This window comes from Nipponia nippon, unplaced genomic scaffold (assembly GCF_047370975.1).
Source record: "Nipponia nippon isolate SJK-2023a ecotype South Korea unplaced genomic scaffold, ASM4737097v1 scaffold_20, whole genome shotgun sequence".
In the NCBI taxonomy this organism is placed as follows: domain Eukaryota; kingdom Metazoa; phylum Chordata; class Aves; order Pelecaniformes; family Threskiornithidae; genus Nipponia; species Nipponia nippon.
In genome coordinates this window covers 4,647,558-4,663,202 of record NW_028262337.1, presented here as the reverse complement: position 1 = coordinate 4,663,202, position 15,645 = coordinate 4,647,558, and the positions used below count along the sequence as shown (strand labels likewise).

Below are 15,645 nucleotides of genomic sequence, written 5' to 3'. Positions count from 1 at the left end.
TGTGATGGCCTGCTCATAGGGATGTTCAGTTTAGCTGCCCTCCCTCTGGAAGTTCATACTCTGTTCCCTGACTGCTCCTTCTTGAAATTTGCCAGTTAGACAGCTAGAGACACGAAGTAGCCATTTGTTACTTGGCTGGTGCCTCCTGCCTCTCTTTCTTCCCAGATGATATGTTTTCCTCTTGTGTTTTCACTTTTAATATGTTTGTGTAGCACTTATCAAAACAGATCCAAACAATGTAATGGGTGTTATGTGTCAATGATAATCAAAGCCGTGGTGCTTAAACTGCTTTGCAAAGGTTTGGGTTTCCTCAGTATTCTGAGGTGTGTTTGGAAACAATTAGATCTGTTTTTAGGAAAGAGATCCTTTGGAGTCTGAACAGTTTTTCTTATTCCAGACTGAAAAATTCCAACAAAAGCAAGTTTTCTATTGAGTGGTTTAAATAGTTCTGGGAAATGGCAATCTAGATTAATTTTTTTGTATTCCAGCTTCGCTGTGAAATCATCTGAAATATACTGTTACTGAAGCACTAATTAAATATGTAGTGTAATACTCCTCAGACAAATGCTGTTTTATAGGCACTTTTTGTATTATTGTCCTGTCTCTACCAGGACACAGGCTTCAATCAGGGTTTAAAGGGGAAAAAAAAAAGTCTTGTCATGTGTAGTATGTATGTTTTGCTGAAATCGTTTGCAAATAACCGCATCTGTTAGCTATTGGTGTCCTTGCTTAATAGGCAAGTTTAAAATAACTGCTTATACTTATGTGCTTCTGATTCTTTCTTTTGCAAAACAGATGAACCTCTGTATTCCAAGAATTGTTCCAAATCATATTTTCTGGCAGTTCCCTTACTTTTAGTCATTGTATGAATTAAAATATGCTTTCCAGCTCTTGCCTAAGTTGTCAGAAAAATGTCTCTATAGAATTAACATGCATACAGTTTTTGCAATCTTTTCTTTTTCTTTTTTTTTTTTTTTCTAAGCAATGTTAAATTTGCTTGAGCAACATCTCTTGTTTTGACTAGTGGAAGATCTAAAAATACACTACTGTATTGACTGAACTAATTACATTTCAGTTCTAGCCACTACCATCTGGATCTCTCTCTTTCTGGTTACATTTTCATTGCACAGATTGCACACGAGTGATAGCACCATGAGCGGGTTGTCCAAATTTTGTTCTGGGTGTTAGCGGTAGCTCTGCAGAGCCACATGCAAGTTGCTGTACCCTTCGTCTTCCTCTGTGGATACTGCATTTCAGTTGGGGGGTCCCCAGGTCAGCAGAGATGCAGAGAAAGCGGGGAGGGTCCAGTGGCAAGCTGCCAGGGTGGCCGGGGGCCACCTTCTTACCAAGAGAGGCTACAAGGGAGCTGGGCTTCTCTAGTCTGGCAAGAGAAAGCTAAAACACAATCAGAATAGTTGCTTACTTGAGAAGCAGTTAGAAAGATAATGAAATCAAACTCCTCTCGGTAGAGCCAGGTGATGTGATACAAAGAGTAATAGCCAGAAATTGTGGCTAGGGTGGCTCAGGCTGGACATCAGCAAGGAAATCTCCCCCAGGAGAGCATGGCTGCACTGAGGCAGAGGGGTTGTGGGGTCTCTCTTCGGAGTTTTTCAAGACTCACGAAGATAAAGCCACAGCTGGCCTGCCCAGTGATGGTGTTAGTCTGGGTTCCTGCCTGAAGTTACTCTAAGTGAGCTCCAGAGGTCCTGTTACCCTTTGCTGGGGTTACCTGATGCCCATGAGCAGAACCTGAGTGGGATCTGTGATTCCTACCAGTGAATTAAAGGCAAAATTTTCTGCTCCAGGCAGTGCTCTGCCAGGCCAGAGGTTTCAACCTTGGTAAAAAGCAATTACGTAACTGAAACTTTCTCCCTTAACCTTTTCAACCCATGCATCACTTAAATTGAGAATTTTACATGCCTTGCTATAGTATATAGCAGATACCTGAGTGGTGCAGTTTAGCTGTGACAAATTGCAGGCCAAGGGTACACTGCCTGAGGAAAACCTAGCTGAAGCTATAAAGTTGAGTTCAGGTTGAAGGCATTCCTGAGCTTAGGTGGAAGGTTCTGTTCCACAGGTGTAGATTAGGCAGTAGTGCTTGCATGAAGCCTTAGGGTAACCCTTGGCAATACTTTATAGTTCTTTCTCTGTTCTTTCTGCTGTTCCTAAGGTCATTTTCATATAGTTTTTTCTGTCTCAGTGTTGTAACATATAGATTTTGCCATTAGCAGAATGTCTCAGGGGATAACTTGTGGATAAAACACTGAAACTAGAGAGAAAATGGGGCGACATGATTGTGTCCTCTTTGGTGAGAAGCAGAGGTCTTTTGTTTAGGTGCCTAATAAGGTGTTAGCTAGCATTGCCTCTGAAAAGTCTATAGAAAGCTTTCAAAACAGGAGGTATTTAAATTGTACCAGCCCAAGTCACAGTATATGTTGCAGAAAGTTTTCAAAAAGCAGTATTTTAAGATCCAAGGTCTTGCAAACCACCAGTGTTAGCAAAAACAATGATGTTTTCCCAAGCAACTTGTAGAAAAAGGGCTGACATAGTGACCTTTGTCAGTTTTATCGTACAAACTAGTTCCTTCAAAGAGACATCAGCCTACAAGCTTATCTAATCATCATATTTAGACAGCCATCTTTCTTTCTCTTAACTCTTGTTCTTTAAGACACCTGATTTTAGAGACTAACATCTCATGAATGGATGCTGTTAAATCTAATGCTACATGCCAGCTCTGCTTTTATGTACGTCAATTTGAAGTCTTTAATACTAGTTCAGTGGAATTGTTACGTGAAGATGTGTTGCAAGTAGACCTCATGATCAGAATAGGCAGCATTTACTAAAGTTTATATCTTAACAATGTAAACTTAGTCCAATGTGTTCAACCTGATTAGCTGTCTCTTGTTCGTATGTTCATGTGATACTGCAGTACAGATAATACATGGTCGTATTCATGCAGAAATCTTCTTTTTTTTTTTTTTTGTGAACCAGCCAATAATTTAAGAATAAGCACATTTTAGGGGAGGCTGTCAACAGCAAATAAGGTATGAAGCAGTGCTGATCAACTGGGAGCTATGTACTACAGTGAAGTATGAAAAATTCTCAAACAATTCCAGTGACCCATGGGTTGAAAAAGTTGATCGAGAAAGTTTGTTACATAATGGATTTAATAATCTAGCTTGATTTTTTTGTTTGGTTTTGTATTCATCTAGTTCTGCTTCCACACTGTTAGCTGTTTTCTATCCCATTATACTACCCAACTGTTCGTCAGTCAATACCATGTTAACATCTAATGCTATTTTCCCCTCCGATTATTTTCCTTGTGTTTACAAAGCAAGGCTAAAACATTTTTTTTTCATTTGTATAAGTCTGTTTTCTGTGTTTAGTTATTGGGCCAAAGCAACTTCTCTTCAAGAGGGATCAAAAACAGTTTGTCAGTGATAGCACAAGGTTTATGACCTGCTCCATGGGGCATAATTAAACATGGAATTCAGCCCCTTTTTGCAGAATAACTTTGACACATCTGGTTTAAACAGTTTTGGTGCAGCAAGGAGATAAGTAGAAGTTTCTTTGCGCAGTAGATTAATTTCAGATGAGGTATAGGATCCCCTCAAATTCAGGTACACATAAAAAGTATACTAATGGGACAGCCACCCAAGAAAAAGGCATAGCCATCCATTGAATATGTGAAAATAAATGGTAGGCCTGCAGCACAATAAAATAAGAAAGAAAAAAAACAAAGATCTTGCCACAGCCCCAGAAGGAAATGTAGGGCAATCACCCGGAAAAGGAGAAGGACCAGGGCTGAATTCTTTTACAAAATCCCTATTCTTTCCGTGCTTTCTTTGCCAGAGCACCTCTGATCCAGTTTTATTCCTTGTTCACCTTCGGTATGTTCATGTTTTTACAGATATAGCACATTTTATGACACCCACTAAAGTTATCTGCTGTGAAATTCAATTGTTTAAATACTTTGTCCTTTTGTTACCCTTTTCTAATGGATTGCCAATACATATTGCTTTCTCATCAGATGCTGATAGTCCCTTTAGTAGACTTTACTATTCTGTAAAATGGTGATGAACACGCAATATGGCTTACAGGTAGTGAAGTACAAAGTAGTTGTTTCAGCACTTTGCTTTCCAACAGAAAATACATTCCATGTCTGTTTAATATTCGCTAGTCTATCCCAGTGTTTAAGGCATGTTGCTGGTAGACACCTCTCTGAACATTCAGGCATATTATTACCGCATGCATTTTAGAAAAATATTTTTACTCATTTTAAAAGACAATTAAGATGTGGGGGAGAGGTTTAGTAATATATCTGTAAATTGAGGTAGTATTTGTGAAAGCCTTATGAAGTCTTAATAAGAACTGTGTTTATTTGCATTAAAAAGTAGGAGACCTGGTCTGAATGGCTGATTGCTGGGAGTTAGCAGACTGGCGTAAATAAAGGATAGCACATCATCGTGCAGATTAATTCTTATGTAAATTATTTCTAGTTCACATTTTACTGGTTAAATAATGTTTGGTTGTATGTTTTCTCAAGTAGACTGGTTGAGAACCTGAGAAATCTGATATTTAGGCTGTCTGTTGTAAAATCGTTGAAGTAGCTCAAGAAATGTCTCACTTTTTGCACAGACTGCAGAAATACAGTAGTTCTTAACCAATCTGTGTGGGTAGGTTGAAATGATATAAAATACATTGAACGAATACAAGTATTTTTAAATTTAGTTGGAAGTACGTACAGTTTAAGTCACTGTAGGTGGTCTCAGTAAAGCCATTTGAGATGCGGAAAAGGGGTAGTGTTTTCATTCCCTTGTGCTATATGTACATTATCATGGTTCAAGTTAAACTATTTCCAAAATAATTGGAACATGAGGAAGTTGGTTACTAGCAAAGTTAATTCAACCCGCCTCCTGCTGTAAATCTTTTACTCTCTAGAGAGGATACATTTTGTTAAAAGAAAAAAAAAAAGGAAAAAAGAGAAGTAAAGTATAAATGTGTTGTTCTATCATGTAATTAAGTAACTGACATCTTTTTATGATAATACATTTGGGTGGTCTGTTCTTGAAACACTTGATTTGTTAGGAAACATTACCATTTCCGCAAGTAATCTCTGAGTCCTAAATATTTTGAAAAAAATTTGTATTGCGGTATTTCGTCAGTGCATTACTCACCAGTTAAACTCCCTAAACTGCTGTCGCTTGGCATTGGAGAGGGCTTCCAGGTTTTTTTCTATCAGCAAAAACTTCTGTAAATTATAATATTGCTTGGCAGAGCATAAAGAATAAATACTAGAAAACCAGATGATTTAAGAGAAAATAAATGGAAAAACTCGAATCTCATTTTGCTTTTCCTTGGAAAAAGAAGTCTCTGTAGTTTACAAAACATAGAAAGTTTGAAATTGCCTTCAGCCGCAATGTTTGTTTAGGTGTGGTGACCCTTTTGTATCCTTGTTGTAGTTTCCTCTCAATCAGCACAATTCTGATTGTCCCCACTGGACACTATGGAGATTTAGAGGCTTGCTTGCTGCAATGAACCTCAATGATTTTGAGGTTAGGCATGCTGCCACTGAGTCTAGCATCATTTTAACTGCCAGTGGTAACGAGCCACTGAGTTTTTCCAGATTAAAAGAAAACCAGCTTGAATATTTTTAAATATTATGCTAATGTGCATAAACACTAATAGATTGAATAACATTCCAAAGCAATCTACCCAAAACCAATTTCTGCAGACTCAGCTGACTGTCAGGTTACTTGTTCTGTGCACAAATGTTTAAACTTCAGGTACCAGCAGGAAATAGCTAATGCACTCAATAGCTCCTATAGTTTATAGCTGGTGAAGGTCAATATTAAAATGTTTCTGTTGGTGAAAACAGTCTATGATGATTTTTCCCAAGCCTGATTTGCAACACCATTGCCTTACTTTTCTAAATTTATAAACATCTGTAGAATCTATTTTTGCAAAAGAAATATACTCATGGAAACCCACCTGGCCTGTTTAAAAAATGAAATAAAAAAAAAGAAACAGAAATAGAACCAGAATGAAATTTTACTTATTTGCTTAAAGATTTTAAAGAACAACATTCTTCTCCGTTTATTTTCCATGTGGTTCCACTGCTATTAAGTTACAGTTTTTGTTATAAAACAAAAATGACGCTTAGAGTTGAAGTAATCTGGTGCTTGAGTTATCAGGAAGTTTAGGACACCGTTAGATTTCCTTCTTGAGGACATTCAGGAATCATTATGCTATCATCCTCTTATTCCAAACAAGAGCAAAGGTGGGATGTGAAACTAGAGCCCTTTGCTTCCCTCTCTTTTACTCTGTGCATGCTGCTGTAGCAGCAGCCAAGCTACGTGGTGTGAGTACTTAAATGCCGTGGCTGCGTCCTCAGAACGGGGATTTGATCGCTCGCACACGAGGCCTGAGCTCACCTGACAAGAGCACTTAGAAAGCTGTGGAGTGATTATGCATTTTGTTCGCAGGTGGGAACTCTGCTCAAGAGAGGAGTCTCTCTAGGGAAAGAGCAAAATCCTCTCTTGTCATGGCTCAGAGGCATGCTGATGCCTCCTGCTAATGCTCAAGTTTCTGCTGACTGTCTAGACAGTTTCCATTCAGTAACTCTGCTTTTGTTTCTTATGATGCTCTTTGTCTGCAAAGACCATGCTCATCTCTGACACAAACATTCTCTGTGGCTTGGTTAAGTCGAAGTGATCAAAAACGGTAGAGGCAGGTTTTCCCTATAAGGTTTGTCTCAAGTCCTTAAGTCATATGCCTTCGGCAAGTTGTTCATCATTCTTGAAGTTAGGAATAAAGGTTTTGATTTAAATAGGAAGATCAGACAGTGCATAGCCTCTACCATTCACAGTAATTTTGCCTGTTCTGAAGGGAAAAAATGCCAGTGCTGGAAACTCTTTAACTATATTATTTCTCAAGCCAGTAGAACTTCAGTGTGTCCACTGTATACGCATTTACCATTGCAGAGCCTGATTTATGATGATTATTTAACAAAAAAAACAAACACACCCCCCCCCAAAAAAAACACACACCCCCCTCCAAAAAACCCCAGACAATATGAATGATACTTGACAGATATCTCTGGAAGCTGATAATAAAGTAAATACCAGCAATTCAAGAAACTATCATTCTGTATTGGAGAAAATGGAGAAATATTGATGCCTTGTGAAACAAAGATTTTGCTTTAGCCACTGCAGACTCTTAACTTCATTTTTCTAAAATCCTGGACTCATAGGACTCCTGATATGGATGCTGATTATAAGTTCCTTTAGGAATCATACTATTAATTTTCCTTTAAAAGTTAAATTTTTGACAATGGCAGATATATCTTTATAGCTTTGTTTCCTGGTACCGAGAGAAGAAAGTGGGTTTGTTGTAGCAAAAAATGGACCATCTTTCTTACTGTCTTCAACTTGAAAATATAATTGCAACAACCAAAATGAAAACGGAGCCAACTCAGGTTTTGTGTGGAATAGCCACAAGCTGTTTCAGAAGTTACCCCACAAAACATGCTGGCCCTGAACTGCAATGACATATCCAGCAGTGTGAGTGCTCCTCATTATTTTCTGAGCAAAGTAAAATACACTGGTGTAATCTGCTGATGAAGACAGTTTAAACTAACCTTTCTTTGAGCTGAAATGTACTGGAGCTTATACAATTAACTACTTTATCTTGCCCAAGTGGGGGGGGGGGGGGGGGGGATGACAGTAGACACATCTGCAGCATGGTAACTTTATATACTGCTACAGCTGTTAGGCAAGAAGATATCTGATTCCCCTTGGATCCATTTATATCTGAGATTTGAAACAGGAAGGCACTTGTACCTACATTAAGTGCAGTGTAAGAGTTGGGATATGCCACATTTAAGCATTATAACCTTGCATCCCTCAAATGTTTTGTTAATCTTGCTGTGATAGCTTGGACCTAGATAAAATAAAATCACTTGTACAAGTATAAGATCCCTGGTCTGGTTTTGGATCATTCATAGTAATTTTCTTTTTTTAATTCTAAAAGGAATGTTATTACTATTTTTAGTATGTTTGAATTCCTTCATATGTTTTAACCATAATTCATGTAATTACATGTGAAATGCTCCAAATATGTATTTTTGTTCTTGCTGTACACTAGGGTTTGCTGTGACTGTGTAACTAAGATGATTTTTGAAACTTAATCAGTCTCCTCTTTGGGTCACTTACTCTAGTACTGCATAGAAATATTTATATTTGGATCAGATGATGTTCATGTTGCCATAGACATGTCTAAATGTGAGTAGATGTGGAACAGCACTGTGCCCTGTGTCTTTGAACTGTACAGGCAGTATTCCTTCCTGAGCAGACGGTGGCAAGGTTTTGCAACACTCTGAGCTGGAGTGATGGCTGCTTTGGTGACCTGAATGTGTAAAATAATGCGTAGCAGAGACTTGCAACACTGCTACATTTCATTTTCACTCGGCCCTTCTTTAGCTCTGTCAGAGTTGCTTCAGTTGCTTGAGCCAGGACAACAGCCCTGCAACTGAGCTCTGCTCAGCTTGTGGATGCATGAGGACAGTGAGGGCATCTGTTAGCTGGAGGGTCTGCAGAGACACGACTGCAGGGAGGGGGTTCATGGGTGACTAGAAGTACATTGCAGCTGCGATGTCATGCTCTCCTTCCCTCTTAGGACTTTTCAGAGGAAACAGGGGCTCTTGTGCCCTTAGACCAGAATGGCTTCAGGTCTATGAGCTCACTGGCATGCTGCTCTCAAACTGGTTTGAGTCTTGCAACATGCAGCACCTGGGTTAATCTGCAACGAGGCAAACCTATTAAATGGGCAAGTAGTAATGGGTTTCCCCATAACCCAAATGAAACACAGTTTCAGACAAAACTTGTTTACTTAGTCAGGTCTTAGCTGATGGCAGTAAGCGCTGTTCTGTGACCTGCTCCTCTTTATTTCATAGACAGACTGCTCTTCAGGCTTTGTCACATTGTTCAGTGGATGTTTGCCTTTGTTGTCCAAAAAATTGTGGAAAAATTAGTTTTATTTGGGGGAAATATGTTCTGATCAATTATAAAACTCCCAACTGCGGACTAGAGCCTGGATACTGTTAAACACCACATATGAAACAGCAGTGTACTGTCTCTCTTAAGGATTGTATGTATACCAAGGCATGCAGCAAAGGATTAAACAGACATGCAAGTAAATCTCTCCCATAAAAAAGATATTGTGTTATATTGTATATGACCTGTAGCTCAAGACACTTTTATGAACTGCTTATCCACTACCATCCCAACCCTACTCCCCTGTCTGGTACCAGCACTCATTATAAATCATCAGTGTTTCTCTCGTTCTCTTAATATCTTCCTGCTCTAGTTGCATTCTATTTTTTTATAATCCTTAAATTAATATTAAGAAAAAGATTTTTTAAATACATTTTTTTTTTCCCTGGGTTTTGCCACTAGGTTATGATTCGTCCAAGTGATTACCCTGATTTTAAGGATAGTCAGGCTAAGAGAACTGCTGCAAGAACCATCTGTCTGGACTTACTGAATGACCGAGAGGGTGTTTGTCTGGGTGATCTGCATTTAAATTGTATCATCTTATCCTCATTATCTTTTTGTGTGATTGTCTGGGGATTTTTCTGAAGGATTCCTTTAGCATAAATCACAATGTATGATTTCTGATACCTCATTTTTGTCTGTGTGGCTTAAACCAGAAATATATTAAATTTGGTCCTTAGAGTCCTCTTGGGTCATTCTTTTTTGTGCCTTTATGTATTAAATCCCTTTCTCCCTCTCCTCTTTTTTTCATCCCTGGATTATTTGTCCACTGGAAAGAGCTGATGTCTGAAACTTACAAGGGGTATGTGTTCCCCAGGCTTTCAGAATGTATTTGTGTTAACATATTTATGTGGTTTTTTCTCATATAATCTAATGATGGTGGCATTTTTAATCAGTTTTGAAGGACCATTCTGAAACAGCCTGTGAAATTTGAAAAATACTCCAAAAGGAGCTGTCTGACTAGGTCTGAGATACTCATTAACAAATATCCATAAATTCATAATTGCAGACTGGCTTCCTTGTTTACCATTTTTCTTTCATAATGACAATGAGACATGACAGCTAGTCCCAGCGGATTACTGCACTTCTCGGCTGGTTGATGTCACTCTGCCTTTAGACCTGCATCTTGCAGAGCAACCAGGGGACTCACTGATCTCCTGCAAATGTGCTACCTGTCACGTCTTATTGTCTTAAAACAGACCCATCTGATTACTGAAATGGAGAAATATTTGTGCATAAGGTTTAAACCCATCTTAAAAAGACTGCCTCTGCTTCTGTAACAGATCCAAAATTGGGATATGGTTTAAATTAAGAACATAGGAAAAATGTTTCAGTTGTAAAGATTTTTTTTTTTTTTTGTGAATCTGCATGCCTTTATTTTAGTGTTGGAAAAAAAACAAAACCATGACTTTCAAATAGATTCAGGTCTTCCACTCTAACAGAAGTCTTGTCATTACATGTTCGTTACTTGATTTCTACTCAAAATTAAAATTCTGCTGCTCAATCGGTTATTTTTCAAGGTGAGGTGAAAACCCAGTTCCAGACTTTCTCAATTTTAACCGGTTTACTGTAAAATTTGGTCAGAATTTCATAGCCTGGTAAATACAGTGACTTTTTTGGCCTTTATATTAACATGCTTTTGTACGTTTATTATGATTATTAAGTAAATGCTGTTTTTGTGTTATAAATTCTTTGGACTGATCCGGACGTCCCCAGATGCTTCTCAGTTGGCTGCTATGTTCTGGATTCTGGACTGAATTTTAAACTGGTGTTTGGATCTGCTCAACTGTGCTGCTTAAACTCTAATTGTCATTTTTGGACTAAAAGAGTAAGCAGAATTTTTCCCCGAAGGTTTGGATGTGTTCATCGTTCAGCCTTAAAACTGTTAAGCTTGCAAACAATTTGAACTTGATTATTCTTCTGCAGAGCTGTGTCCTCCAAACAAAATTAATGGCAAATATGCTTTTGAATTTTTCTGGAAACAGAATCGGGCTCTTACAGTCTCGTTCAATGTGCTCGTCTTCCCAAAATTGTCTCGGAATTGGTATTGCCAGTGTATTCGCAATAATGCTTCGGCCTTTGGGCCACATGGCTGGTTAGTCCACCAGTATGGTTCTACCAGCGAAGAGCAGGTTTAGCCACCTACCCCTGAGAATCCCAGCTGTGCCAGGAGCCCCCGGTCCAGTGGCACGGACCTCCCTGGCAACCTGGCTCAGGAAGCGCAGCCGAAGGCTTTCCATGCTAGAAGGGGATCAAAATGTCTTGTGTACAAAGCTGGTTTCAGCTTGATCAATGATGTGATGAACTCTCATTACTTGCCCGACTCAGAAAGAACGTGCATCCTGCTCCCGCATACTGAGATTTGTCAAGTTTCTTGCTCTGAGAGTCGTGAAATTGTGAGTCCTTTCATATTAATCACTCCTAATGCATTTGATCTCGGTGCTGCTTGCCGTGTCAATGTCACAGTCTCACTTGCTCTCTGTAGGTCCCATCAGGCTGGATGCGGTTGTTTGGGTGATGGTTTCGTTGTCTGCCGTGTTGGCGCGTGAGGCTGTGATACCTGCAGAGCTGGCAGAGGTTTATGTGACCCCCAGGGCCCCGTGTTTGGGGACGCTGCTGGGGCACGGTGCCCCACACCAAGACCCAAGCACCCATCGCATCCCTCCTCACCTCATGGTTGGTCGGGTACACGAGGCACATCCCTTCTCACAAAGGCTTGTCTGTCACTGGCTCCTGTCAATCAAGAGGTGTTTGCAAATTCTGCATGATCCTTCCACAAGTACCTAGCGTATTTTTTTCCCCCCAAATATTAAATGCCAGATCACTGAAATAGAAGTAAAAAACTCCCAAACCTTATCTCTGGGACAAGAAACAGTAACTTGGACTAGTGTCTGAATATTTACCTTTATTACTAATTTAGTAATTAGTAAATAATTAGTAAATAGTAAGATGATGCACACTAGTCATCTTGGTTTGACACCTCATGACTTTCAACCACCGTTTTTAAGGGAAGACAGCAACCTTTGTCTGAAAAAGTGACATTGTGAGCCATTCCAGCCCCATCGTTAATTACATGAAGCTGGCTTCTAAGACAAGAAGATGTAATTGCAGAAAGACACAAAATATCTCCATAATTACCAGTTTCATAAAGTACTTGAAAATGGTGAGAGGGAGCATATTGCAAATCTCTAAAAATAAATAGTTTGTAAAGTCATAATCATTATAAAACAGATTTACTTGTGAAGACAGTATTACACATGTTAAGGGTAGTCTGTCACTTACAACGTGTAGTACATATGTGACTTGAAAAAACAAGCCAGTAAGAGCTGTATTAATGACAAATTTTATTTCTGTTCTGTCATTTTAATGGATATAAAATTGTGAAAATTAGGAAGGAATTCATAATATTTTTCAAAAATTAGTTTAATCCTGAAAACTTTTTAAAAAGAAAATCTAGTTTTGAAAACATGAGCCTACTTGTATTTGTGAAAACAAAGCAGAAGAATCCCCTTCATCAATAGGTAATCTCTCATTTTGACCACTCCACCAGTTCTTGTTTTACTTTTTCTTTCTTTTTTTTTTTTTTTTAAATTTAGATTCTATTGCTGGCTATATTGGAAAACTACTAAAATACTATCATTTTCCAGATAATGTTCTTAACTTCTAGGCATATGTTCCTTCTTTCAAACCCCTCAGGATAATCCGCAGCTCCACAAAAACATGAGTCAAATACATTACAAATTTCCCTCAGAGAATCAACATCTTTTCCAGCTGTTTGGATAGTCTGTCTAAAACCTGACCAGACCTCTCATCTCCCAGTATTGTTTTGGGCTTTTATTTTTTGACTTTGATTTGTTCAATGTTATAATTTCTAAACTGAGCCAATAATTTCAGTCTCTTTGGTTTTCTTTACAATACTTACACTGGACAATGAAATGATCTATTATCCAAAGAAGATTGCATTTTTTTCAACTATTTCTATTCACTAGTGCAAAATTTCTTACCCATGTCAACAAACCCCCTTTTAAAATCCTCCCTAGGCAGTTTAATATATTATTTATGGATTAAAACATCTCCCAACTATATTCCTAAATAGACTTCTACTTGGTTTGATTGGTTTCAGATAGGTGCACAGCAATTATGGGGGCCATATAAAGCTCTTGGTAGATGTTCTATTTTAAATATAGTTCTGGCAACTGGGTAGGTTGCTTTTTTAAAAAAAAAAAATTTGTGATCATTCCAGTTAATTCGTTGTGTATTTTGTCTGGCAAGGTAGTATAAATCTAGTTGTAACAGCTTTAAAGATTGGCAAGTTACGTAGTAAGCAGCCTAAGGTGGGAATTGGGCCTCGAAAGTTTTCCATCTCAATTAGCAAAAATAAGCTTATCCCCCAGCCTGTCTACCCATGACCATTTATTTTCTTCTAACCTTTAATAAACCTTCATTGACTAGGGAGAAAGAGAATTATGTTAAGAGAATCCAGAGTTGGACCAGTTAATATCCGTGAACAATACGATATTCTGCTCTATTTTTCATTTGTTGCCTGCAAGTGGAAGAAAGCAAAGGAGGTTACAACCATAGTAAAACTATGTCCCAGTTCTCACAGTATATTAGATCATACTTTTAAAGTGCTCTATTAAATATGATAGCCAGCAATCAGGAAAGTGTTTGTCACTTGGGTTGCCCAGGTCTCTCTCAATGGAGGCTCTAATTGTGTGGTTTTGTGCTCAATGACAGACGTTAGCTGCTGGTTCCTCCTGAAGATGGGGACTAAAACAGTAACGCGCTTTGACCACACACTGCTCTGGTGTTCAGCAAGCTGGGGGCTGGCTTGTAGCTGTAGGACATGGTGCTGCTGCGCTGGCCGCTGGCAGCCCTGCTGAGGATCCCCGTCCTATGCCCGACCCAACTCTGAAGACCCTGAGCAGTCCTGCTGGTGCTGGGTCGCTGCGGTCTGTGCCAATGGCCTTCAGCCTTTCCCTTCCCTCCTTCTCCTCCCTGTCTGTGGCTGCTGGCCCTCTTCTCCTGCAGCTGGGATGGGGGAGCTTGTCCCGCACCCCCAGCTCCCTCTGCTCACCCTGCTTGCCTCCCTGCCCCAGACTTCCCCACCACCGCTCCTGCTGCAAGTTACCACCCGTGGCGTAACCTGTGTGGATGCCGACCACCCCCATTCCATCTGTAGGCTTAAAAATTTTTTTTAAAATAATTTAAAAAGCATACTACTGGTATTGAAGCTAGCCCAGATCATTCTGAACTAAGTAAGCAAACAATTACTTGAGCAGTTATGCCAGCAGATTGTGGGGAGAGGAAACCTCTGGCACGCTGGGGGAAGGAGCTGACATGCAGTGATCACATCTGGATTAAGGAATCGGTCATCTCGCAGAGCTCAGCTGCAGGTAGCACCAGTGGTGAGGTCAGTGCCCCATACACAGCACTGGGCTGCTTTCTGCAGCCCCCAGCCCCACAGCGTGCTTGCCAGCTGGGGAGGATGCTCGGTAGCTGCACACTGCCACGTTCAACCGCAGTTCTCCATGCTTGGAAGTTCAGCAGCTTCCAGTTTTTGACCATTGTCTTTCAGAGATGTTTAAAGAGTTGGCACCTGTGCACTGGCCCCAAAAACAAACAAACAAAGAAGCCTTCAAAAACAAACCTCCTTCTTTGCATTGTCTATAGGCGACTCAGCAAAACTTGGGAATGAGTTTAAGAACCACACAGATGACACTCCATAGTGCCAGTGTTCTCTGAGATGTGCTTTTTACCATGTTTTAAACATGCTGCACACAGAACTTTGTGTGTGTGTGTATGTGTATGTAGTTTGAGTTGAAGACATGAAAAAAAAGGTCATTTTCCAAAAGAAAAGCTGTTTTGGGGAGAACTTTTTGCATTGCTAGGGAGTCCGAGATGAGCACCGTCAGCAGACTTGAACACAGTGAACGTTAATACTTCTCTTCTGCTAAAATGTTACATACAGATGTCCTCATGACACTATTTGCGTGTATGCAGAATTATGTGTGGATCTGATATAGTGGGTGTGTGTTTCTAAAATGTAATATATAATGGGTTTTACATGCAGTGAAAATCTGAATCTCTTTGTCAATCTAGACACCCTAAATTATGCCAGTGACTACTCTGTGAATTTAGGAGGTCTAATAAAATTTTATTTAGTGCTATTCATGTGGGGATTAAGTCTTAAGTATTATTTATGGTATTCTTTAAAAATAGCTTTACCTTGGTGGTGTTTCAAAGAAATATGAAAATCCTTAGGGCCCAACATCCTGCAGTGGGGAAACTATTTGGTTAAGCTGAAGAGGTCGTAGTGTTGACCTGTTTGTAAGGAAGCAAGCACTTGCTATTTGATTAGACTTTGAACTCGAAAAAAATATTGTTGAATGTTTTATAGAGTAGGTATTTTCTGGCCTTTAGGGCTGTGAATGGCTATTTGATAAAGGCTTTAGCGTTTGCAACTCTGATTGTGGAAACTTTCTTGTTTTGTGAATCTAGCTGATTTACTGGGACATAAGTTAATATTAATCTTTCTCATCATAAAGACTGCATTTAGCTTCTGGCAGTATGCAGAAGTCATTATTGTCAC

General features: G+C 39.3%; 1 protein-coding gene across 6 annotated transcripts in view; it reads left to right on the top strand.

Moving 5' to 3' along the window:
* The window catches only part of ARL15 (ARF like GTPase 15), a 228,881-nt gene that overhangs the window by 157,583 nt on the left and 55,653 nt on the right, over positions 1-15,645 (top strand). The window contains exon 8 of one of the 6 annotated variants that reach the window (XM_087759852.1): positions 9,456-9,638. The exons of the other annotated variants lie outside the window; for them this stretch is intronic. Coding sequence (XP_087615978.1) covers positions 9,456-9,638 — 183 coding nt within the window. Of the gene's footprint in view, positions 1-9,455; positions 9,639-15,645 lie in introns of those variants that run through there. 6 annotated transcript variants of the gene reach the window in all.